Genomic DNA, 24979 nt, shown 5'->3' on the forward strand with positions numbered 1-24979 from the left:
CTGTTGATTCTTAGAACTGGGGTTCTTAGAAGTGGTGATGCAAGGAGTTTCTAGGAAAGCCCGGAGACCAGGTGATTATTGCTGCCGCTGCCGCTGCTACTCCTGCTGCTGCCGCCGCCGCCGCCGCCGCCGCCGCCGCCGCCGCCGCTGCTGCTGCTGCCGGTGCTGCCGGTGCCGCCGCCGCCGCCGCCGCCGCTGCCGCTGCCGCTGCCGCTCATGATCATTATGATTTTACCCTCTAATTAATGCCTTTTGTTTTTTGTTTGTTTTGTTTTTTTTCGTTGTTTTTTGCTCTTGCCAAATGCTTTGGCTCCAAGTTTTCGATGTATATTTATTGATATATAAATATATATTTATTTATTTTTCTTTGTCAGGTGTTAAAATAAATGCAGACGATTAGTCCCATTTCTCTCCCGCTCTAGGATGTAGATTTATATATTTATATATATTTATATATTTATTTGTTTCTGTTTTCTTTTGCTCTTGGAGTGGATCGGGTGGTTTTTCCTCTTTCCCCCCCTCCCCCCGTTGTTTTGGTCTTCGTAGAAGCCGCGGGGGATAGGCTAGGGGAGGCGAGAGGGGAGGGGAGGCTGGCGGGGAGGTGAGAGGAGAAAGGACGAGGTGTTGTTTTGGGGGTGATTTGTGAACGTCTGTCTGTAGGGTGTCTGCCACGAGCCGGGCAGAGAGCGCACGCTGGGCTGCCGCTGCTGCTTGCCGCTGCTGCTGCTGTTTTCCTCGGGGGCTTGTGCTGTTACGGGATTTGTGTGGCTTTTTGCACGGGGCTGTAACCTCCCCTCCATTCCTCTCCTTCCCCGTTTGATTTTGGTCTGCAGCAAACTGCCCTCTTTCTCCCTGGCTCCTTCTCCCTTCCGCAGGCTCCCGGGCCGCCTTCCTCCCCTCCCTGGCCCGCGCGGCTCCCTGCCCCCTTTCCTGGTCCCTCCTTCCCTCCTCTCTCTCTCTCTCTCTCTCTCTCTCTCTCTCTCTCTCTCTCTCTCTCTCTCTCTCTCTCTCTCTCTCTCTCTCTCTCTGTCTGTGTGTCTGTCTCTCTGTCTCTCTGTCTCTCTCTCTGTCTCTCTCTCTCTTCTCTTCCTGCCTTCTCTGTCTTCTCCGTAACTCAGGAAGGAGAGCTGCTGGCTGGGTCTGCCTGCGCCCTCCTCCCTCTCTGCCTGCCTGGCCTGCCTGGCCCTCTTCCACCAGCCTCAGCCGTGGAGATTAGATTAAGTGACACCGGGCAGAGCGGAGATTTGGGGGAAAAAATGTGCAAGCAAACTCCTTTGGTTTTGTCATGCACCCAGATGAAGTGTCGTGTCGATTTCCTTTCATGGCTGGGTTCTTTTTAAAGAGAAACAAATGGTTTTGGGTTTTTTTGTTTGTTTGTTTTTGTTTTTTAAGTTGGGTGTTTTCCCCATTTCTATTAAGGCTTTTCTTGCATAAAAAGAATTGCAAAAAAAAATATTCCAGACATTTTAAAAGTTTTTGCTCGGCTACATTCAAAGAGACCCGACGACCTCCCCCCCAGCTCCTGCTCCCTGTACTCTAACCCTCAGGAGAAGGCTGGATGAAGGGCAGGCGTTTGGGGGGAAAGAGAAGGGGGGGGCGTGAGCCTTTGCACCTGCGGTGAAATTGACTTGTATGGGGAGGGAGGAAGGTCCTGCAGCTTTGGCAGCACCCCTGCGGGCTTTGGGGCGCTGGAGAGGACTTCTCCCTCCCGCAGCCGGTGGTGCGGGGTCTGGGGCTCTGCGTGACTCGGGCTTGGCTCCCTTTTTGGCTGTTTTTTGGGGGGGGAGCCATCGCACCCTTTATTTTTTTTGGGCGATGCAAACTCCCATCGGAAAATCCGCGGCCTTGAGCGCAGTCGACCCCAGCCTCAGAATGTCCAGACCAACAGTTCTGGGCTGTAGATGGAGGGAGGAGAAAGTGTGTTTCTTCTGTATGACACCCTGGGACAGAGGGGAGGGCAAAGCTCCTCAGAAGTCTCCTCGGGGGACCTGAGCGATTGGTGTCTGACAGTGCAAGGGATTATGTCAAAACTAGCGACGAGGCTGGTGGTAGTTGCAACCTGTGGAGAGACAGATAGATACCCCGGGGTACCAAATGCGCGGGGAGGGATTTGCAAGGGACAGAACAGCGTAGAAATCGAGGTGTCTTCTCTCGCCGAGTTTGGTCTGTTTTTCTTGGACCCCCCCCCTTTTTCTCTATGGTCTCTATCTCTACCTCTCTTTTTTAAAATGTGTTCTGTGCCTGTTGTCTCTGTGTCTCTTTCTCTGTCCCTTTCCCTGCTGTTTGTCTTTCTGTGATGTCTTTCTTTCTTTCTTCCTTTCTCTCTCCTCTATGTCTGCCTGTCGGTTTTTCTAGACCTGAACAAGGCAAACTCCCCGTCTCTAGTCTGAGAAATGTGGGGAAACCTGGCTTCTGGTGTGCAGGCTTCAGGCGTCGTTATCCCAGCAGCTGCTGGAAAATGTAACTAAGATTGCGAAAAGTAGATAGGAGGTAGTGCCGCTGTTCTCAGCCACTTAAGAAAATCTCGGGGCTCTTCCCCTCATATGGCAAAGGAGGGGAGGAAGGCTCGGAGCTGGGGCCGACCCCCTCCCCCCCACAAGCCTGTGGCGCTCGCTGTCTGTGTGTTTGGGCGGCGGCGGCGGCGGCGGCGGCGGCGGCGCGTGTGAGAGGTAGCAGCTCCCTGCCTTCTCCCGTCAGTTTCGCACACCCTCCTCCTCCTCCTCCTTCTCCACCCCCCCAATCCCGAGGAAGCAGATTTAATCTTTTATGGATTTTTCAATTAGTTTATGGTCCCGGGCAGGGAAACTCGCTGCGGATTCCTAGTAACGAGAAAGAAAATGTTTTGCCTTTTTTTTTTTTGGTTAATGTAAACAAGCTCTCTAACGCCGCCTGAAAAGTGGGGCGGGCAGGCCGACGAGAGGCAGAGGGAGGGAAGGAGGAAAAGGCCAGTTTAGACCTAGGTTTCAGAGCGCTGAAGGAGAGACACCCCTGGCTCCCCCCAACTTCTCATCACAGAGAGGGTTGGAAGAAAGCCCTTTTCCCAGATGTGGAGCGGGAGGCTGAGCATAGGACTGGTCGGTCGTCCGGGTCTGGCCTGCACCAGCCCGGCCGCCTTCCTTGTGTTGCTCCGGGTTTCCGAGCAGGGCCCTTGGCAGAGAGAGCCACGATCGTGGATGCGCAGCCGCACTTGCGGTGCCCCTGGCAGCGGCCCGGGGCTCTGGGGAGGGGCGACCCCAGCCGGCCAGCTCCCCGAAGGGATTGGAGGAGGAGAAAGGGGAAAGGGGCGGAGAGGTGCTAGGAATCGACCCCTTAGCAAAAGGCCCCTGCAACTGAGGCCTCGGGCCAAAATAGCCAGCGGCTCTGTGCAGAAGAGAAAGGTTTGCTCTCCTCCCCTTCCCCCCAAGCCACTTATAAATAGAAGTTTCCGACATCCCATTTGGAGGACTTTAGCAATTGCAAACCGAGGCTGGCTGGTGTGCCTCGGCTCACACCCGAGCAGGCGCGAGTGGTGGTAGGAATGTGAGGTCGGGGTGCATAGAAATATGCCCAAGCATGGGAGTAGCGCCACCAAGGTTATCTTTTAATCGCCTTCAGCAACCACTCCCCGCCCCATCCAATTGCATGTTACCCCATTCCCCAAAGCAGACTAGCTTGTGCTCCAAGAGAGGGCTCTGAAAATCCCAGGGGTCACCAGTGGTGAAAACAAAGGGGCCAAGGCCAGGTCAAGGTTGTGACCCCCAGGCTGATTCCCCCTTAAAGAATTCCAGTTACTGAGTTGAGTAAGTGATTACCGAGACTCGATGTCAAAATCCTTCCTTCCTTCTCTCGATTTCCACCTCATCACGCACACACACACACACACACACACACACAGAGACAGCCCCAACTTTGTTGTGAAAACTTAGCGGTTTGGGTGCCACTAGCTGGGGCAGCAACGCCCTCCTCTGGTTGGTTTTATGCAGTCTTTTCCTCAGTCCTGGGAACTCGAGTAAAAAAAGGTTTTTTTGGAGCAATTGTGAAATAAGCCTTGTGAGTTGTTTTTAAAGGGGAATAAGGAATGAAACTGACTTAAAAAATATTCCTGCCATGGATCTGCCGAGATAGATACTAAAGAGTTCCAGGCTCTAGGAAGAGAGGGGGAGATGGTAGGAAGGCTTTTGGTGGGACTGTGTGAGCATGGCAGGGTTCCATTTTTCCCCCTCCCCCAATGGACCTTCTCATTTGTCCTTTGTCTCTTGGACCAAGATGCTGATGTCGGTTTGCTGGCTGAACTGTATTATGTTTGGTGGGAAAAGGAATGGTATACACACACACACACACACACACCCCTTTTTTCCCCTCTTAAATAGCTGGCAGGACTAGACAGAGTGGTTGGTTACTTGGTTTGGGCCATGGGTTTGCTTGTGAAAGGACCTGGGGCCAAAGCTGTTGGTATATCTGTTTTCTGGTTTTGAGTAACAGGTGGGAAGGAAGGGGCAGTAAGCCATGAGGCTTTTGCCTTGGAGATCCCGTAAGAAGAAGGTCCAGCTTGATGAAACTGCCCCACTGCCCACACCTTGAGCACCTTCCTCCTCGAGTCTGTAGACTGTCACATTCCTTACCCAACTCCTTACCAATGCGCTGGGCTGCTTCTTTCTTGCCCCCTTCTGGTAGACAACCTGCTCTTCCCTTTCCTAGTGCTTAGGACTGAATGTGAAGAAAGATGATGGGGGTGTAGGTGCTGTGTTTTGGAGTTGGCCTTCCATTGTCTGTTCCTATTCTCTGTTTTAACCGAGGGTACCAGCCATTGAATTGTTGGCACTGTTGAATGGATTGTAAGATCGATCTATCTTTGCTTTTAAAACAAAACATCCTCTCTATCCCCCTTCCAAATACACCCAGCTAACTAGGCAGGAATGCTGTATAGACAGCCCACCTCCCCTCCGGTTTCCTAATCTCAGCATGGTTCAAGTCTTTTAAAGGAGGAATCAGTATAGTAGCTGGGCCTTGATTCCCCCCACCCCAGTCCTTCCCCTCCCCACCCCCGCCCCCATCGAGATACCTTAGGCTTGTCTCTGTCTGCCATCTAGTGGTTATTAAGAGTTGATGTTTAAAATTCATCTCTTGGAACTTGGAATCAGATTGAGCAAGAGGGTGGGCTGCAAGAAGAAAAACCCCTTGAGAACTGTGGGATCCCAATTAATAAAATCTTGCAATTCTATTAGAGGATCAAAACTAGAGGAGTATCCCCCATAGACCAGAAAATGTGATATGAGAATGACTTAGTTACACACTCTGTGCCCCATGAGACACAGGGGCTCCCTCCTTCCTCACCTCTTTCAAGCTGTCAAAAGACTAGGGATGGCCATCCCTTTATTGCCAGTTGCATTATAAAATTTAGGGTTGGAAGAGGCCTAGTCCAGTTTCCCTCTATTTTGCAGAGGAAGAAACTGAGGCCCAGAGAGGAAATTGTCTTGTCCAAGGTCAAAAAAATAGCAAGTATTTGGACCTCAGTCCTCAGACTCAAATGTAGTGCACTTTATTACCCGATAAAAGGGGCGGTGGGGGTGGGGTATGCAAACGATTTCAATACTTTTTTTTTCCTTTCTTTTTAGGCAATTGGGGTTAAGTGACTTGCCCAGGGTCACACAGCTAGTAAGTGTCAAGGGTTTGGTCTGAGGCCGGAGTTGAACTCAGGGTCTGACTTCAGGGCGGATGCTCTATCCACTGAGCCACCTGGCTGCCCCTTCATTACTCTTAAAACTGAAGTCAGTAATGTGGGGAATCTATGTAAGGGAGGTGGCAATAATGGAATAAGTGAAGACTTTGGGGACTTGCCCAGCCCCTCCACTTCTATAGGAGGGAAAAAGAATAACTTCTACATAGCACCTACTATGTGCTAGGCACAGAGCTGAGCTTTAGGAGTATTATCTCATTTGACCCCTGCATTTAGGACCAAAATCCTGCCGTTCATCTAAGGAAGAGTACAGAATATTTCCCCTTTTAATTTTTGGGGAAAGAAAGACCATCTCTCTAAGATGTCTGGCCATCTCATGTTTTGTTTACTCGCTTGTAATCAGCTGTTCTGGACACTGCGCAGAAAGAGAAGGCTGAATGGGGCAAGTGGTCCACTGTCTTCGTGCTGAACTAACACAGCTACATTGGACTTCGATGGAGAGTATGTGTTTAGGGCCTACCGAGGGAAAACAGTTCATGTGGCTTTCTGGAAACTGCTTCTAGGCGTATACAAATGTCTCTCAGCAGTCTTTCTAACCTTGTCGGCTATTTCAGAGGTTGTATGCTAGGTATATGTCTAGATGGGGATTGGCTCAGTCCAGGGGTTAGAGACCAGTCCATTCAGCATGCCCACCTGGCCTGGCCAACTAGTGCTCCAGTCCATCTGCAAGTACAGTGGCTCGGTTTCACAGGCTAGCCCAGTGAGCAGCTATGGGAAGCTTCTTGTTGGATGAGAAATGCTCTTGTATTCTGTTTGGAAATTAATGCTTGGACACTTTTGAAACCCTGGCAAGGCCGACTCATCACTTTCTTAGTACAGTTACTGATTTCCATCTTCATTTATATGAATAATAAAAAACGTTGGCAAGCTTGTGTTGAAACAGAATTTAAAAGGCACTTTAATGGGGTGGGGGTTCCAATTCGTGCGCCTCACCTTTTTATACAGTAGGCAGAACAACTGGAGGGAAACTTGCCCGCCGGCGCCGGCCATGTCCGAGCCTGCCTAGGCACTGCAGCCTCAAAGGTGGTGCCTCCTTCAGGCGTCTGGGAGTGGGATTGAGGATCCTCCAGTCACTAAGTTCCAGAGGCTGCTGAGGAAACCCATCTCTCTCTTTTATTGCATTTCCTAGAAGCTTGCAGTAAACGCTCAGAGCCCCACTGGCTGCAGGGAATGTGAGTTCAAACTCGAGAGACAGGACTGAGTGGCTGTGGGTGCGAGTCGAATAGCCTTTCAGAGTGGCTGGCATTCCGCAGCTTTCTCCCCAGCTTTTGGGACTCGTATCTCTCGATAGCACCGAGAGCGCTCGTCACCTCCCTCTCCCCAACCAAAGGAAGACCGAGATTTAACTCAGACCCTGGAAATATCGAAGCCTGCTAGAAAAGCGAGCAGCTGCCCTGGGGACAGGTCAGGGTCTGGGGAATCTTCCCTCCTCCAAGTAGCATCTTGGAGCCCGATGGAACTGGTCTTGAAGCTTGCCAGCTCCAGCCCATGTGGATGAACCCCCTCTTCTAAAGCAGAGCTTTAGTTCCCCCTGTCCGTGTCCGTCCCCCATCTCCATCTTGTATTAAGTTCAGCCTGGTTTGGCCAGTGCGAGATTCTTTCCTTAAAAATGCCCAAACCATTTCGGGCCGGAAGACGCCAGATCTGAGGCTGGCTGTGCTCATTCCCTCTCCAAACCAGGGTGATAAGAAAAGTAAGGGGGGAAGAGGGAGGGGGCGGTGGAATGAGGTCAATGCCTGGTGAAGAGCGGCCCCTTGTGGACATCAAGGGAAGCTACCCTTAAACTCTCTCCCCGCCCCCCCCCAGCCCTTGAACCCCTCGGCTTCTTCTCTTTGCCTGCCACGGTTTTATCTTAGAATTTTTCAAGCTCCCTCACTTCTCTTCCATCCCCAGGCTCTCCACATTTCCAGCTCTCACGCTTGCCCTCGGGCAGAGGGGATTCCGTGAAGGAAAAGCCACGCGCGGACCCTCTTGACCCCGGCTGGCCTTGACAGCTGAAGGGTTCCGCGTGCGGACTCCGGGTCCCAGGTGGAGAGGTTGGGGCAATCGGTGCAAGCGCTGTCGCTGCGTCCCCCATCTCGAAGTCAGTCCAGACAATACCGGGTGGCAGGCCGGTTGGCCGTGGCTTTGCAAGGCTTGCAGTGGGCAGAGCGCGGTCGGGGGGGGGGGGGGGGGGGGGGGAGGAGGGGCGGAGAGGATGTAGATGGAAGCTGAAAGGTCAGTGCAAAAGGAGAGAGGAATTATCCGAGGTAGTTGGACGCCTGAAGGAGGCGCTGGAAAGAGCCTTGGGCTTAGTGACTTCTGATCCGGGCCTTGTGGTTTCCTAACTGCGAAATGGGTCAGCCCAGTCAGAAAGCCTTTCTGGGCCTCAGTCGCCTGTCTGTAAAATGGGGATGATGACGCTACTTGCTCCACACTCTGTAACCCTGAAAGCTATGGCAACGTGAATGCCTCTGGCACCGAGACTGGCGAGACGCCAGCCCCTCTGCTGGCCTGCTGTAGATTGAGGGGGAGGGCCAGGATTTCGGGGAAATCAGCCTCGGAGATCTCGAAGTCCCTCCGGGGTGGGCCTTGGTAATTCAGAGTTTGGACGTTCGCCACCCTTTTCTCAGATGTAGGCGGGAGGGCTTTGGCGCAGGCTCCCTTTAGGGCAGCCAGTTGAGGGTCCCACCGGCCGTGGTGCGCGTCGCCCCTTGCAGCTCTGTTTAGAACCAGAATCACATGGGGGCTTTGGGGCAGCCAGATCCACCCCTGCTCCCAACTCGCTCCCAGTTCATTCTCCTCCCAGACAAAATACGGGGAAGCCTTGGGTCTGATCCCAGCGCAGGCAAGGAGCAAAACCGTTAGGAAGCTCTTGCATTTCCTTTGGGAAAGAGCGTGCATCCGCTGGCGGCTGAGCCAGCCTCGTCCTCCCTGGGGGCTAGCCTGGGCCGAGAGAGAGAGAGAGAGAGAGACAGAGAGAGAGAGAGACAGAGAGAGAGAGACAGAGAGAGAGAGAGACAGAGAGAGACAGAGAGAGAGAGAGAGAGACAAAGAGAGAGACAAAGAGAGAGAGACAGAGAGAGACACACAAAGAGAGACAGAGACAGAGAGACAGAGACAGAGACAGACAGGCATACAGAGGGGCAGACAGACTGAGAGACAGATTGAGAGAAAGACAGACAGAGGGTGAGAGAGACAGACAGAGAGACAAGGACAAACAGAGGGACAGAGGCAGAGAGACGAGCGAGCCACCAGGCCAGTGGTGGGGGCAGCAGCTACGCCGCGCTGCTCCCAGGCTCCCGCTGCCCGCTGCCCGCTGCCCGCTGCCCGCTGCCCGCCGGCTTAGCCTGCTTAACGACTTAACCTCGGGCTACTTCCTGGAAAGTTACTTCTGGTTGGAGCTAGCGATAGGCGGGGAGGGTTCCCTGAAATCCGCCTAGTTTCAATCAACTCCATTCCGGGAATGGGACGGCTGTGACATTCCCCTCGCTGCCCCCCACCACTCCCCAGCTTGACGCGATAAAATAGGGAGGAAAAAAATGCACAAAAATTTTGATTTGAGGCTGAGCGAATTATGTCACACTAGCCCAGCTCCTTCCGCGGATCTGCCGCCGCTGCCAAGCCGGCGGCTGCGGGACCGAGCCGGCAGAGCCCCGGGGGTGGGAGGTGACTGGCAGCCAGGTACTGTGGCCTGGGGAGGCTATGGAGGGGAGAGCTAGGGAAGTGTTGGCATCCTCCATTTGCCTAGAGAAGGGGGTTGTGCATGGAATTCGGGGGTCCAGAACTCTGGGACTTGGACATTTATCTGCTGCAAGGCGCAGCTTACCCTTCCAAAAAAGAAAAGGGTGGAGGTGGAGATGCCTTCTGGGGCTGAAATTCAGGGAAGGGCTTTGGGTACCAAAGGGAGTTGAAGAAAGAGAATCCCTAAAAACCCTGACTTTGGTGACCTGGAAAAGCTGGAGAGGAAGAAGGAGGTGTTCGTGGGCGGGTGGGGTGGGGGACCGGGAGAGGATGGAAAGGATGTTTGACTCTTTGTCTATGGCCTTTTCCCTCTTTGCAGTATTGCTGGGGAAATCCTTTCTGTGAGGCAGCCCCCCACCCCCCACCCCCCCCGCTGGACCTGCTTTGGAAGCTCTGAGTCAGGAAGGCTGAGTTGTGGGCAGCCGCTAAGCCAAGCCCACCAATTCCTGAACTGCCTGGACCTCTAAAGACTGGCAGCCCATAACGATTATGTGTGTGGTCATTGCAGAACCTTGGTTTGGGAATGTTTTCCAGTCTGGAATCCCTCCCCCCAAAAAAAATTGCTTCTTAGGGAGAGGGGAGAGGGGAACAAAAAGTAGAGACCTCACCTAGGAAAGCCGGGATTTGCCAGTTCATATAAACAGAGCCTAACCTGCAGCTTTGGGACCTCCCACAGTTGGGACAGAAATCGTATAAATAGATCCGATGAGTAAGCCAGAGCCCTGCTTTTAGTACTGGCTTGATGTGTGTATTTCTATGAGAAAATGCTGTACTTCAGTGCAGACCTAGCTGTTGCCGCCCTGGGAGAAGACTGTGATGGTGGGCAGAGTGCTGGACATACAGCTGTTAACTTTTCTTTAGTGACTTTGTGGCCTCCCTGTCTCTATCCTCAACTCACTTCACCCACACTTTAGAACTGGGAGAGAGCACTGAGCTTTCTGTGGGGGATACAGAAAACTAGACCAGGGTCTGAAGGTTCAAGGAAAGAGCTGATTCTCCACTTTTCCCTTAGTAGGCATGTCACTGGGGAAGATGCCCGTATCATTTGAGTTTTCTCTCACTAATTTAAAAAGCCTTCTAATCCGGATTCTGTCACTTACCAACTTCCTATAGGCAAAAGAGAAAACTATTTGGATGTCAGCATCTTTATCTATAACCTGAGGGTGTGTATGACCTTGGGCAAGTCATTTAACTTCCTTAGGGCTCAGTTTCCTTGTCTATGAATTATGGCCTCTGAGGCCCCTTCTAGTACTGGCTCTCTGTGCCTACAATCCCTTCCAGTTCTCATGTTCTGTGACATTTCCAAGAGGAATTTAATTAAATTGGCACAGTGAATACAACCCATAAGCCGACTTTATTCACCTAGAAGGTTCTAGCGCTCAGCTGAGGCACAGTAAGAATCCATTTACTAGTTACTTCTTTCCTTCCCTCAGTTTCCCCCTATCTCTGATTTTTAGGCCACCCTTTGAAAAGGACCAGTTACATACCTCGCAGGCAAAGGAGAAAGAACCCCTAAGCAGGAGGGGTCTTTTTCCCCCTAGTCTAACTCAGAGTTGAACCAGTAGGTGGCAACAATTTACAAGACCACAACCTAATGAGACTCTTAGGCCAGGGTGGGAAGGGAAGAGGTCCTTTGTATCATGGGACTGGAGAAGCTGTAATTGTCCTGGAAACTTGAGAGGATGGGGGAGCCCTTTTTTTTTTTTAAAGCCTTTAATGCCTTGCTTCCTATCAGTGCCTGTATGATGATGAAAAGAGAATACTGGAATATGAGTCCAGACATTCAAGTTTTGGTGCCAGCCACATCTAGCTGTCTGACCATGCTCCAGTCACTTCTCACTTCTGGGCCTCTGTTGCCTCATCTGCAAAATGGATATAATCATGCTTGCCTTGCTTTATCTCACTTGGTTGTCCTAAGGATCAGATGATATTAGAATTGTGATTGTGCTTTCATGCTGGACTGCCTGTTTTCTCATCCCCGTTTGTAAGTCACTACAGGATGCCTCCCAGTTCTTAGGTTGAGAGAGACCCTCATTCAAAGGGTAAGGAAGAACCGTGGCATGATCTCCTGGTATTGTTTCAGAAAGCAAATAGCTGGAGAACATGCTTAGCTTTCGTGTGGAAAGCTCCCCTAGCTGCAGTCTGCTTGTCTGTCTAAGCCTAATAACAAAAACTACTTTGCTTACATAAGACTATACTGGCTGATTAGCAGGTGTGAGTCAATTTCCCTTTTCTCTTTTCTCTTTCCCACAGGTTTTAAAAGAAGTCTTGAACTGTGAATTGAGGCTTTGGGTATGTAAATTGAATTTCTTGCTGTTAATACTTTATGGACAAAAGGTTTCCCATAGCCTTGGTTAACACGTGGATTCACATCAGCCTACTGTGGGCTAGTGGGATTTTGCTTAAATATTTGTTGTACTGCTGAATAAATTACTCTTCACGAAGTGAGAAGAGGCCCTCCCTCTCCTCTCTTTTCTCAACTTTGGGTTATCCCATCAATTAGAAGTTGCATGTGAAATGTATATTCACTAGTCTGGCAGATAGATGGAGTGTCCTCTCCATCTATCTGGGCATTAGTATGCACACAAGTTCAAGAGGCATAGAGGAAGGACCAAGGCATGTCAGGTAGATATGGACAAGAATCCCATGGGACACACAATCTGCCTTACCGGAGGCAGTGCCCACATTTATGAAATCACACCTAAGAGTTCCGTGTAACTAAACCTAACTCAGGAACACCTCAGAAAAAGCAACAGAAGAAGAGTGACAGAGAAACCTCAGGCCCAAGGGAGGGACAGAATGACCCTGGGTCTAACTCCAAACCCTTGAGTATGCAGACCATTTCTTTAGTGAACTGCACCCCCTTGTGGCAGCCATGGTAGTGACGGCTGAAGGCTTCTGGGAACCAATGGTCATCAGCCATCCCCTTCTTTTTCAGGAGGAGACAAGATGGCCTCGCCGGCAGACAGCTGCATCCAGTTCACCCGCCATGCTAGCGATGTCCTCCTCAATCTGAATCGCCTGCGGAGCCGAGATATCCTGACGGATGTTGTCATCGTGGTGAACCGTGAACAGTTCCGGGCCCACAAGACTGTTCTCATGGCCTGCAGGTGAGAGGGTGATGGAGCAAGGGCATCAGCCTCGGAGTGGTGGAAGCCTCTCACAGGGGGCTGGGAGCCAGAGGAGCACGCTCGGGGCTGGCCTGAGCCTTTGACTGAGTGAACTGATGAGCCCCCAGTAAAGTCCCCGGGTAGGACACCACAGCACAGCAGAGCCTCTGGGTCTTCCAAAGCTGTGCCAGCCAAGCCCAAGCTCTTCAGGGTCCTAGGGCCGGTGAGGCAACAGCACAGACCATCTGTCTACGGGACAGCCTAGCGAAGCTTGGAGAGGCTCTTCCGTGGCTTGTATAGCTTGTGCCCTGGAGACACCCAAGTCCAGCCTCCTCGTGTACAGATGAGGAAATTGAGGCCCAGTCGGACAGGCAGTCTGGCAGAGGTGGGAATCAGGCTTCCTTACTCCAAATCTGGTCCTGCATCTCCTGTGGCACTCGCGTGTGTGTGTGTGTGTGTGTGTCTTACAGAGTATAGCTTGGCTGGCCAAATGTGTATACATGTGGCCCTCACTTTATACAGAAATATTACATATTCTATAATATGATATACTATTATATTCTATACTATAGTAATGCAGTGTACTGTTACCTAGAATATAGTTTCACATCATCTGGCATAGTACCATGTCACAAAATTCATAGCGCGTAATCTAGTGGCATGCCACCCTGCTGCCGCCCCAGAGTGCAGAGCATCACGTTTCTCTGTCTCTGTTTTGGCAGTGGCCTGTTCTATAGCATTTTTACTGACCAGCTGAAATGCAACCTGAATGTGATCAACCTTGACCCTGAAATCAATCCGGAGGGCTTCTGTATCCTTCTGGACTTCATGTACACATCCCGCCTGAATCTCCGTGAAGGGAATATCATGGCAGTAATGGCCACCGCCATGTATCTGCAGATGGAGCATGTTGTGGACACGTGCCGAAAGTTTATCAAAGCCAGGTGAGTCCCCTCTGTGCTGGGGACAGAAGGGGAGGAGCGTGGGGGGGAGGGTACAGCACAGCTGAGTACTTGGACTCTGCAGCTGGCACGCCACACAGTCTGCTTCAGAGAAGGGTCCCTTCCCTTGGGATCCCTCTTGGTTGCTGATCTACCGTGTGGCCCCAAGGCTTTGTGAAGAACCCTGGGGAACTTGTGGAGGGAGGGCATTGATGGACAGAGGGTAAGGTTAGCATTGGCTCCTCCTGGCTAGTCTCCAGGACCTGAGTTGGAAGCACCTGCTTTGGGTTGGAATAAGAAGCTAGTGTCCCATTCCCTGGTGAGACCACGTCATTCATATTCAGGGTGCAGGACACTGGGTGGGAAGGGACAGGAGCCAGAATGAGGGCCCCTTCCACATGTGCTTGGAACAGACCATACCATCTGGTTTGGTAGACAGGGCTAGCACATGCACAAGTGGCTTAGAAACCTTCAGATGGCACAGAAGCGACGTGCCAGCAATCGTTACCTCCTCACAGCCAGTCCCACAGCCAGCTGGAGGGGGGAGGGGAGTTAGAGCTAGGAGGGACCACAAAGATCAGCTGGACAGGTGAAGCCCACTTCAGTGACCTGCCTAATTTGTCACAGCTAGTTAGTGGAAGCACCAGGACAAGGATCCATCTACTTGATTAAATATAAAAATGGGATTTTGAAGAAAAGAATCCACATGACCATTTTCTCCTGGGGGACGGGACGGTCTCCCTTCCTTTCTCTTAAACAGTGAAGCAGAAATGGTGTCCGCCATCAAGCCTCCTCGGGATGAGTATCTGGCTGGCCGGATGCTGCTGCCCCAAGAAGTCATGGCGTATCGGAGCCGCGAAGTGGCTGATAACAATGGCCCCCTGCGGAACGGTCCCCTCTGTGACGGACGAGCCTTTGCTCCTGGCCTGTACAACGGCTTGACTGCATCCCCAGCTTCCTATCCTGTGTATGGCCACCTCCCGGTGAACAGCTTCTTTGATGAGGAACTGAGGGATGTCAGGATGCCCATGGCCGACCTACCTAGGGCCAACCCGTACCCTAAAGAGCGGGTCCCCTCCTGTGATAACACCCGGCCCCTCCCTACAGATTATAACCGGGCTGTCATGGAGGTCTCTGCCAACATGTGCCATGCTAGCATCTACTCCCCTAAAGAGGCTACTCCAGAGGAGGTGCGGAGTGAGGTACATTACAGCGTGACTGAAGCAGGCCCCAAACCGGCTGCCCCATCTGCCCGGAACAACTCTTACTTTGCCTGTGACAAGCCTGGCAAGGAGGAGGAGAGGACCTCCTCTGAGGATGAGATTAGCCTGCACTTCGAGCCCCCCAATGCCCCACTTAATCGCAAGGGCCTGGTGAGCCCCCAGAGTCCCCAGAAGTCAGACTGCCAGCCCAACTCACCCACAGAGTCCAGCAGCAGCAAGAACGCCTGCATCTTACAAGGGGCCGGCTCCCCTCCAGCCAAGAGTCCTACCGACCCCAAGGCTTGCAACTGGAAGAAGTACAAATTCATTGTCCTCAACTCTCTCAACCAGAACACCAAGCCGGATGGGGCTGAACAGGCTGAGCTGGGCCGCCTCTCACCTCGAGCTTATGTCCCAACGTCTACCTGCCAGCAGCCCTTGGAACCAGAAAATCTCAACATCCGCTCTCCAACCAAGCTGAGTGTGAGTGGGGAGGACTCTGCCATATCGCAGGCCAGCAGGCTCAACAGCATCGTTACCAGGTGAGCTGATGGGGTGCTCTTTGGGAGGCAAGGAGGGGCTCTCATGATGGTTGGGGGTACAGCATCTTGAATATTTAACAATTGGTACTGCCATGCTGGAATCAAGCCTCAGGACCCTGAGCTCGTCGGCTGTGCCCATGGGGTCAGTACTGGGGAATGTGGACTTTAGTTGTCCATGCCAGTCCTCTGGGCAGCTGAGTTCTCTTTAGGACAAGGAACTTGGGCCACCAAAATATCACCAGTTACTGGACATTAACCAGTCTTAGGGGGTGGCCAACTTGCAATGAAGGAACTGTCCACCTCGGATTAGATTGAATGTAACAAGAATTCATTAAGCATCTACTCTGTTCCAGGCACTAGGCTAGGTGTTGGGGACCAAGGACAAAACGAACAGCCATCTGCTCTCAAAGATCAGTCAGTCTCCTGGAGAATACATATGCCCAGATAAATAAATGCAAAGTAGATTAAAGTATCTCCAGGAAAGAGGGGGTGTGTGATGCTGACCAATGCCATCAGGAAAGGCCTTGTGTAGAAGGAGGGGCTGGGCATTCTGGGAAGGGAAAGAAAAGGAAGGGAAGGAGAGTGGGAGCTGTCCAGCCAAGAGGAGATGCTCTCCCCAGCCTCAGGGAAAGGAGATGGGAGCTAGAGGGCTTCCCTGCTGTCAGACCTAGGGGCAAGGAGTCCCAGCTTGCCATGACCGAGCTTCCCATCACTCTCACCCTCAGGTCCCTGGCTGGCTCTCCCCGGAGTAACACAGAGGGACATTCTCCGCTGTATCTGCCCTCGTCCAAATGCCGCTCCTGTGGCTCCCAATCCCCACAGCATTCGGAGATGTGCCTTCATGCCACGGCCACTACCTTCCCAGAGGAGATTGGAGAGACCCAGTCTGAGTACTCAGACTCTAGCTGTGGTGAGTTCCCAGGTCCTGCACCCTCCCCCACACTCTCCTCCGCTTCCATCCGCAGCTGCACTAAGCCACCTTCTTCTTCCTCTTCCTCTTCCTCTACTTCCTCCTCCTCCTTCTCCTCTTCCTTATCTTTTTCCTCCTCCTCTTCCTTTTCCTCCTCCTCCTTCTTTTCTTCCTCTTCCTCTTCCTCCTTCTCCTCCTCTTCCTCCTCCTCCTCTTCCTCCTCTTCCTCCTACTTCTCTTTCTCCTCCTCTTCCTCCTCTTCTTTCTCCTCTTCCTCCTTCTCTTCCTCCTCTTCCTCCTTCTCTTCCTCCTCTTTCTCCTCCTCCTCTTCCTCCTTTTTCTCCTCCTCTTCCTCCTCCTCCTGCTCTTCTTTCTCTTCCTCCTGTTCCTCCTCCTCCTCCTTCTCCTCCTCCTCCTCCTCCTCTTCCTCTTCTTTCTCCTAAAGGACATTTGTCTTATATCTCCAGTTTGGGGCCACTGCTTGATGTAAGCTTCCCTGGCTTTTCTGAAGACAAGAGCAGGTCTCTGAGATCATGAGGGTCATTTTAATCACTCCAAATGGCCCCCACCTCTGCCTTCATGTAAAGCCTGCCATGTCACAAGACAGAGTCAGTGTGCAGCACTCAGGATCATCATTCATGTCCCTGCTCTAGATAGGACAGACATATGGCAATGTTTGGGGGCTAAGCCTCTGGGCTCAATCCAGACCCTGAGGACAGCCCCCAGTTTTCCAGGCAATAGCTCACCCATTCACTCTACTCTGGCTGGAACAAGGCAACACATGTTCGGTGACAAAAAGATGCTCTTTGTACCATTTCTAATCAAAAAAGAAAAAATCCCTATTTGATCTTCTCAAGCTGTCCTTGAAGTAGTCAGGTAAAATGTGGTTTTCTGCCTTTAATAGATGAAGAAAATGAGGCATGGAGAGGTTAAATGTCTGTGTATGTGTGTGTGTGTGTGTGTGTGTGTGTGTGTGTGTGTGTGTATGACGTGTGTGTGCGAGTGTGTGCATGCACACATGCTTTTAAAGCATCACTTACCAAGACAAACCAAGTCACTGGGGTGGCAGAAGGAAGGAAGCCATTTCATTGTCTCTTTGTTCCACATGAAAGGGGCAGAGCTTTGCAGCTGTGGGGGGTCAGGGAGGGGGTGGATTTTGCTTGTCTTCTCTCCTCTCTTTCTGTCTCTTTTCATTCTCACCAATTCTTTCACGTCCTCTGAACCCAGTTCAAGTCTCTGGATTCCCTAGGAGTGCTTGGAGTGGGGTGAAGGGGGCTGGGAGACCACAGCTCAGGATTAGTGTCAGGGACGGGGAGCCAGCTGGGCCTCTGAGGGCCCCCATGCCCTTCCTCCTCATGCTGACCCTGGTCCCTCCTTTCCCCCCCTCAACAGAAAATGGAGCTTTCTTCTGTAATGAGTGTGATTGCCGCTTCTCGGAGGAGGCGTCCCTCAAAAGACATACCCTGCAGACTCACAGCGACAAGCCTTACAAATGTGACCGCTGCCAGGCCTCCTTTCGCTACAAGGGCAACCTCGCCAGCCACAAGACCGTCCACACGGGTATGGCCCTGCCCTGATCAAATCACCATGGCAGCTTGCCAGGGTGGGGGGATGGCAGATGTGCCCAAGAAGCCCAAGCCCCAGCAGTACCTGGAGGGTTCTGAGGGAATCTCTCTGCCTTCCTTCTGTGTCCTTTTCCAATTTAGAACCCCCCCCCCTTCTTAATGGGAGGGAGTGCTCCTTACCACAACCCAGTGAAGTAGGTAGGGTTGTTATTTGACAGATGAGGCACTGAGGCACAGAAAGACTGTATCTTATGGTCACATAGCCACTGGAAGCAGTGCCAAGGTCAAAGCCCAGGGATCCAGAGCGCTATTGTGCCCTGTTGGCTTAAACTCTGAATCTGCTAATTTCTCTCTCAGGGTCACCTTTAAACACTTTATCCCAGGGGGCTTAAAACACTTTACTGAACCGAAGAGTAGATGGCTAACCAATAAACTGCCTGAAATTGCCTTGTATCCCTAAGACTTCTATCTAAAGGGAGCAGGCCCCTGGTGAGGGATCTGGGATACAGGCAGCTTAGAGGAAGAGAAGATAGCCCACCTACCCCAAACAGACATCTTGACAAAGGCAAGAGGCAGACCCAGCCAAGCAGATGGCTTAGTGGCAAGACTACTGCCCTGCAAGTCAGCGGGTACCTAGGGTCAGATACTGCCTCTGAGGCTTATTGCCTTGGTGACCTTGGGCAAATGACTCGCCCTGTCTGGACCTCAGTTTGCTTATCTATCCATTGAAAGGATGGGATTCTGGCATCCGTTTCAGCTTGGGTTCACGTTCTTATGTTGCTGTGATCTCTCTGGGCTTCGATGTCCTCATTCATAACATGAGGGGTTTGGACTGCAAAGCCTCTTCTACCTCAAGGTCTAAGACCCTCTGATCCTTTGAATGGACAGGATTTGTTCAATGTCCCTCCATCCCTTCCTTAGAAATGAGATCATGCTACAAGGGGGCAGGGTGGGGGAAAGTGTCTATAGAAAAAAAGGTGCTTACTTAGAGCTTGTCACCCACCTAGATAAGTCCATCTGTTATGCAGACGTAGTGCCTTTAGAAAGGATGGCCCCGAGGGAACTAAGGGGGAGGCTAGCCCTCACAGAGTGGCAGGCTATGAATCAGGACTCCTGGCTTCTCAGGCTGACTGCCTTTCCTTTGGGATGTCAGAAATCCTGACTTTCCCACTTCACCCTCATTAGCCTAATCTCCAGTGAATATTCTGTCCCCTGTTGTGTCTGCCTTTCATTAGTTTGGATAGACCTTAGCACTGTGCACTTACCATGTGGCCTCCATTTTCTCTTTCTGGCAACAGGGGAAAAACCCTATCGGTGCAACATTTGTGGAGCCCAGTTCAACCGGCCAGCCAACCTAAAGACCCACACCCGCATTCACTCTGGAGAGAAGCCCTACAAGTGTGAGACCTGTGGAGCGAGATTCGTCCAGGTGAGTAGAGGGATCTGTCTGTGTGTGAATTTCTTTATCTGTCTGTGGATCTCTGTCTCTCTGTCTGTCTCTCCATATCTGTGTTTCTGTTTGGGGTGGCAGGGCTATGGTCCCTTTGTTGGCCTATTGCTGACATCCCTCCTTCTTTCCTGACAGGTGGCCCACCTGCGCGCTCATGTGCTCATCCACACTGGTGAGAAGCCCTACCCGTGTGAAATCTGTGGCACCCGTTTCCGGCACCTGCAGACCCTCAAAAGCCACTTGCGCATTCACACAGGAGAAAAACCCTACCATGTATGTAAACCTTGTTCTTTCTTTTTGACAAGCTTTACCAGGGATAGGGTTTGTCCGGTGGTAGGGAGGGAAACAACCCAGGGGTTTTGCCTAATCTTGAAGCATATTGTGGAAAGAACCTTGGATTTGGAGGCAGCAGATCTTGGACAGGGCATTTTGTTTTGTTTTGTTTTGTTTTGATGGGTTTCAGGTTCCTTGTCTGTAAAATGGAAGGGCTCCGAGGACGTGTGCTTTCTAAGGGCTCACCCAGCTACAAGGAGGCTTGTAGGAATCTGTGGAAGGGTCTTTCCATCTGTGAATCCTAAGTAGGCAGTTTAGTGATGAGACGAGCACATCGTTCATTGGATTGTAACCTCCTTGAAGGCAGGACCTTTTGCCTTTTGTTTTCATGCCCTTGGCTCCTTGAATAGGACTTAGTATAGGAGTCCTTACACTTTTTCGCGTTACGGACCCTTTGGGCAGACTGGTAACACCCATGGAGCCCTGTTCAGAATGGCTTTAAATGCAGAAAATGAATAGGTAATATTACAAAGAAAACAAAAGATTAGTAAAAATAGATGATATTTTTTTTCCATCCAAGGTTGTGAACCCTGTGAAATCTATGCAAAGAATCCTTAGGAGTCTATGGACTCCTGTTTAAAAACTCCTGACTTAGTAATAAATGCTTATTGATTAATTAACTCGGAAGGTAACAGGGAAGTTGGCCTTCCATGGACATGGTCCACATGCACTCTGGAGGACCACATAGTCTACCTTAGAGCCCTCTTCTGTGCCCTGACTTGATTTCATCCAACTCCTCCTGGAGCGGGCATTGGCTCTGGCAGACAAACAGAAGCTCTTATAGCCTCTACCCAGATGGAAAGCCTTGAAGTATGGGCCCCCAGGGGGACCAACCTGGCTAAGTTCAGAGATGGTCATTGTCAAGGTGGCCGTAGCAGCCCACTTGCCAAGCCGTAGGGAGTTCACAACCTACATTTGTCTGGCAGGGGATGAGATCTCACAGTCATGAAATGAAGTATGGAAGTGGTCTTCTGCCAGAATTCAAGGGCCCTCCAGAATTTTGAGGAGAACATAACAAGTATAAATTTATATCCCCCTTAGGGGATGATGCTGAGAGTAAAAAGATACAGTGGTTATTAGTCAATCAAGTAACAAGCATTTATTAAATATCTACTATGTTTGAGGCACTCTGCCAGGCTTTAGAGATACAAAGACAAAAGAGATGCAGCCCCTGACCTCGAGCAGCTTATAGTCTATCAGAATTTGGTCTTGCCACAGATTTATATACAGGCAAAGGGATGCGCCTTGACATCAGTGAATGAATGAACTTATTTCTCTAACCCTGAAAAATGTTTTATTAATTTTTAAAAAAAATTTCTTTGTGCATTTCCCTGTACCATTCCCCCCCCCCGCCCCGCACACTAGCCAATATAGCATCCATGTGCAACAAATTACAATTAGGCAAAAAAAGCAAATAAACTTGACACCTTTGACCACATATGGTAATGTGGACCTTATTCTGTACCTGTCTACCACCTTCTTACTGAGTTAGTCAGTCAATGCATTCATTAAGCACTTAATGCACACTGCCATGACAAGACCTTTAGAGTTAAGACTGGTCAATGCATTAATCTGAGAAGCGATGTCTTCATCTTTAGTCAATGGGGTTAAGTGACTTGCCCAGGGTCACACAGCTAGTAAGCATTATGTGTCTGAGGTCAGATTTGAACTCGGGTCCTCCTGAATCCAGGGCTGGTACTCTATCCACTGCACCACCTAGCTGTCCCCATCTTTCTTTGCATTATTGTGGTCATTGTATAAGTTGTTCTGTTTCTGCTTACTTGGGTCTGCATCAGTTATATAAATTTTCCCCTGTTTCTCTAAGCCTTTTATAGTAATAATTCCTTATGGCACAATATGATTCCATTACATCCATGGGCCACTATTTTTTCAGCCACCCCCCCCATCAGTGGGCATCCATATTGGTACTACAAAATGAAAGCACTAAATTAAAAATATTTTTTTATTTGTTCAATAAACATTTACTAAACATTCATATGTGCAGAGCTAAATCATTGGTTCTCCAATGGATTTTTTGCTCATGGCTTAGTATTGTGACTTGCCATAAGGAATCGTGGTTTATCAAGCGTTCAAGTTGGTGACACTAAGGTGGGCACCAGCTGCCCACCTGTCCAGCAGTCCACTCATAGACTCAGCTACTGAGATGGAAAGGATAAACAACGTAGTGTGTGGCATATAGCAGGTGTTGAATAAAGGCTTGTTGACTGACTGATTAACTAACTGATCCCCCAGTGTGTTGCCTTAAGAAAGCTAATGTGTTATTCCCATCCCAATTCCAAACTAAATGAGTACACATATTATAGGCAAGCAAGTTAGACCAGAGAGTTTGTGTCCTACCTTAGATCACACAGCGAGTGGCAGGATGGAATTGTAGGAAGAGGGACTACTAGAACACAGATCTCTTCAGTTTGACAGCTCCTCTTCCTCATCTTGACCCAGGTTATAACTTAGAATAAAGGATTCTTTCCCTCTTTTTTTTCTTTAAGAAATAATTTTGAAAGGCTTCCCCCCTCAGCCGATATCAGGGTCACCGAATTGTTAGGTAATGAACCCCTCAGGAAATGACCCTTTACCGAGCACCTGCCCTAGCGCCTCATCCCCGGTCCAATCTTAGTGGAAAATCAGACTCAGGCTGGTCTTCGGGATGGCCCTCTCTTTCTTCAAGGCTACTGGAAGGGATGGTCAGGGAGAAGTCCTTGGGAAACATCTCCCCAGGTACTGGTAAGAAAGAAAGTGAGAGTGTCCACAAGAGTTGACCTTTGGAGAGGCTGACGTGAGTGTTCAAAGGATCGCAGATTTAGAGCTGGCGGGGACCTTAGAAGTCGTTGAATGCGGCTTCCTCATTTTTCAGATGAGGAAATTGGCCCTGAGAGCTAAAATATTTAACCCAGGTCTTTTGACTCCATTGCTTCTGCTTTTCCCTCCAGTGTGAGAAGTGTAACCTGCATTTCCGCCACAAAAGCCAGCTGCGGCTTCACCTGCGGCAGAAGCACGGTGCCATCACCAATACCAAGGTTCAGTACCGCGTCTCTGCGGGCGACCTGCCCCCGGAACTACCCAAGGCTTGCTGAAAGCATTGCAAAGGGGTCCCCTCTCTGGAAGTTATCCAAAGGATACTGTCACACTTTACAGATGTTCATCCCATGACGTAGTGCCTCTTCTCATCCATTTGTGCAGATCATAAAGGGGGGTGGAGTTGGGGGGCGGGGCGGGACGGGGAAAGACAAAGGGGGAAGAAACATGTAAATCCTCCCACTCACCCAGTGACGTAACGTAAACACAAACAAACACACAAGCTCAATCTCCTATGTGTTAGGGAAACTCTATCGGTGAAAAATGCAAAGAAAGGTCATTTTACCCATCACCCCATGGGGGAGTGCACAGAAGCTTTGGAATCTGACTTGACTCGTTCTGAAAAATGAGGAATGTATATGTTTTGTGGGAACAGATGTTTCTTTTGTATGTAAATGTGCATTCTTTTAAAAGAAGAGAATTCAGTATGTTATAAAAGAGAGGGCTTTAATTTTTTTAACCAAAGGTGAAGGAATATATGGCAGAGTTGTAAATATATATAAATATATATAATAAATATATATAAACCTCAAAAAAGATATATTAAAAATAAAACTGCATTAAAGGCTCGATTTTGTATCTGCGGGCAGACACGGATCTGAGAATCTTTATTGAGATAGAGCCCTTACAAAATATTTTAAGTATTGCATCTGTGTAAGTAAGAAGATATTTTGTCTAAAACGCCTCAGTGTATTTGTATTTTTTTGCAAGTGAAGGTTTACAATTTACAAAAGTGTGTATTAAAACAAAACACAAACAAGCTGCAGAAGGAAAAAAATGCGTAATTTTGTTCTAGTTTTGAGCTTGTATATATCCGTACAACGTGTACTCACGGTGCCTTTTTTCCATGGAAGTTTTCAATGTATGGACTAGATGAGCCCCCTTCCTTTTCGAGGCGCAGGCAGACACAGGGACTTGAAGCTGGCACTCACTAAGCTCTCTTTGGGAATGTTTGTCTTATTCCATGCTGCGTCACGCTTGCATCATATAGGTCCTCCGGAGACAGGGTTGGGCTGTGTCTAAACCGCATCACTGCATTGTAAAATATAGCTGTATAAAACCAAGAATAAAACGATGAAACGTGAATGCTGTTATTGGGCAGTGTGTTCCTTTCTCCCTCCGTGGCAGGGCTGGACCACATGTGGCATTTCTGGTTCCATTCCATTCTGTGCATCGTGGTGCCTTGACATTTAATGACAACGTATGGCGAAATGGCAGAGCCTGGTGTTAATGAAACCAAGGTCAAGGGCTAAATCCCCCCAGACCTTCACAGGGAACGGTTTTAATGTCTTAGCCAAGTCACCCAAACCTAGCACGTGAATGGCTTGGCACAACCAAACCTACTGATCCCAAGGGGGAGGGATGTTCTTTCCTTTCTTTCCTGCCAGTTCTTCTGGATTTACTTTTCCACAGGGCTGTTCTTTGTTCAGAATTAAACCAGGACGTGGACCGGAGTTGGGTGGTGTAGATGAAGTCACAAGGGATGAAATGAGGAAAGGATGGAGGGAGGGATGCTCGGTGCAGTGATGTAGCGCAGAAATGAATGGCAGCATTCCAGGCCCAGAGTTCTGCTGGGTCTGAAGAAGTAAGAGGAGAAGGGATTAGACTAGGCTAGGTTCAATAGACATTTATTTATTATTTCCTATGTGCAAGGTAAAATGGCACATGAAAAGCAGGTCTGGCCTTTGAAGAGCTTGCATCTTCATAAGAGGGAGACGTTCTTGCTATGTAATTTGAGGAAGGGGAAAATGCAAAGAATAAGAAAGGGTGAGGAAAGGCTTATGGTGGGTGGATAAGGGGAACGCCTGAGCCAATCCTAGAAGGAGAAAGCCCAAGTTGCTAAGACCAACAGAACAAGTGAGTGCCCTGAGGCCTTTTGCTGCAGATTCCAGGCTTCTCACCTCTCAAGCTGAGGTGTGAGAATCCTGGGGCTGCTCGGCACTCAGGTCTGCTTGGAAAGATAGAATTCTTTGATGCTGTTGGGAGGAGGAGTGGGGTGTATTATAGCCTACAGGACCATCTCAAAGCCCAGAAAGCCTCCTCCTACTTGCCTTCCTGCCCCTGGTGCCCTACCTCAGCTTACTTCTTTCCTTGGAACCAGCCTTACATGGAGGTGGAATAGGTGAGTGGCCATAGGACATGATTTCAGGGACCTAGGGAAGACCTATCTGCCATCAATCAAAGACAAAATGACACAGCCCTTGTCTCTCATGGAACCTATATTCCACAACAAGGGTTCTGAACCTCTTTTTGTGTCTTGGACCCCAGGGGGCAGTCCGGTGAAGTGATGGACCTCTTCTCAGAATAATGTTTTTAAGTAGTTGAAGGAAATGCCAGATTTCAGTTAGAGGCTAGTGAAAAGAAATAATTTGTTCACATCTAAGTTCACGAGCT

General features: G+C 50.1%; 1 protein-coding gene across 3 annotated transcripts; it reads left to right on the plus strand.

Moving 5' to 3' along the window:
* BCL6 (BCL6 transcription repressor) lies at positions 1-23671 on the plus strand. 3 transcript variants are annotated; one of them, XM_020989035.2, is made up of 10 exons: positions 1-71; positions 11693-11731; positions 12378-12549; positions 13272-13493; positions 14251-15234; positions 15960-16144; positions 17537-17704; positions 19008-19138; positions 19295-19432; positions 22441-23671. In XM_020989035.2, the coding sequence occupies exons 3-10, from the start codon at positions 12389-12391 to the stop codon at positions 22582-22584; spliced, it is 2133 nt and encodes a 710-aa protein (XP_020844694.1). In that variant the 5' UTR covers positions 1-71; positions 11693-11731; positions 12378-12388; the 3' UTR covers positions 22585-23671. The 3 variants fall into 3 exon arrangements, with proteins under 3 accessions (XP_020844694.1, XP_020844693.1, XP_020844692.1); XM_020989034.2 differs by lacking the exon at positions 1-71 and adding an exon at positions 7918-9379; XM_020989033.2 differs by lacking the exon at positions 1-71 and adding an exon at positions 9808-11481.
* The last annotated feature ends 1308 nt before the right edge of the window (positions 23672-24979 follow it).

Source organism: Phascolarctos cinereus, unplaced genomic scaffold (genome assembly GCF_003287225.1).
Source record: "Phascolarctos cinereus isolate Bilbo 61053 unplaced genomic scaffold, phaCin_HiC Scaffold_7;HRSCAF=346, whole genome shotgun sequence".
In the NCBI taxonomy this organism is placed as follows: Eukaryota; Metazoa; Chordata; class Mammalia; order Diprotodontia; family Phascolarctidae; genus Phascolarctos; species Phascolarctos cinereus.

What these genes read in the sequence shown, in the direction of transcription:
- BCL6 (XM_020989035.2), top strand. Translation starts at nt 12,389, where the DNA reads ATGGCCTCGCCGGCAGACAGCTGCATCCAGTTCACCCGCCATGCTAGC. An exon ending in CTCAACAGCATCGTTACCAG is followed by an intron (nt 15,235 to 15,959) that starts GTGAGCTGATGG and finishes TCTCACCCTCAG; the next exon opens with GTCCCTGGCTGGCTCTCCCC. An exon ending in GTACTCAGACTCTAGCTGTG is followed by an intron (nt 16,145 to 17,536) that starts GTGAGTTCCCAG and finishes CCCCCTCAACAG; the next exon opens with AAAATGGAGCTTTCTTCTGT.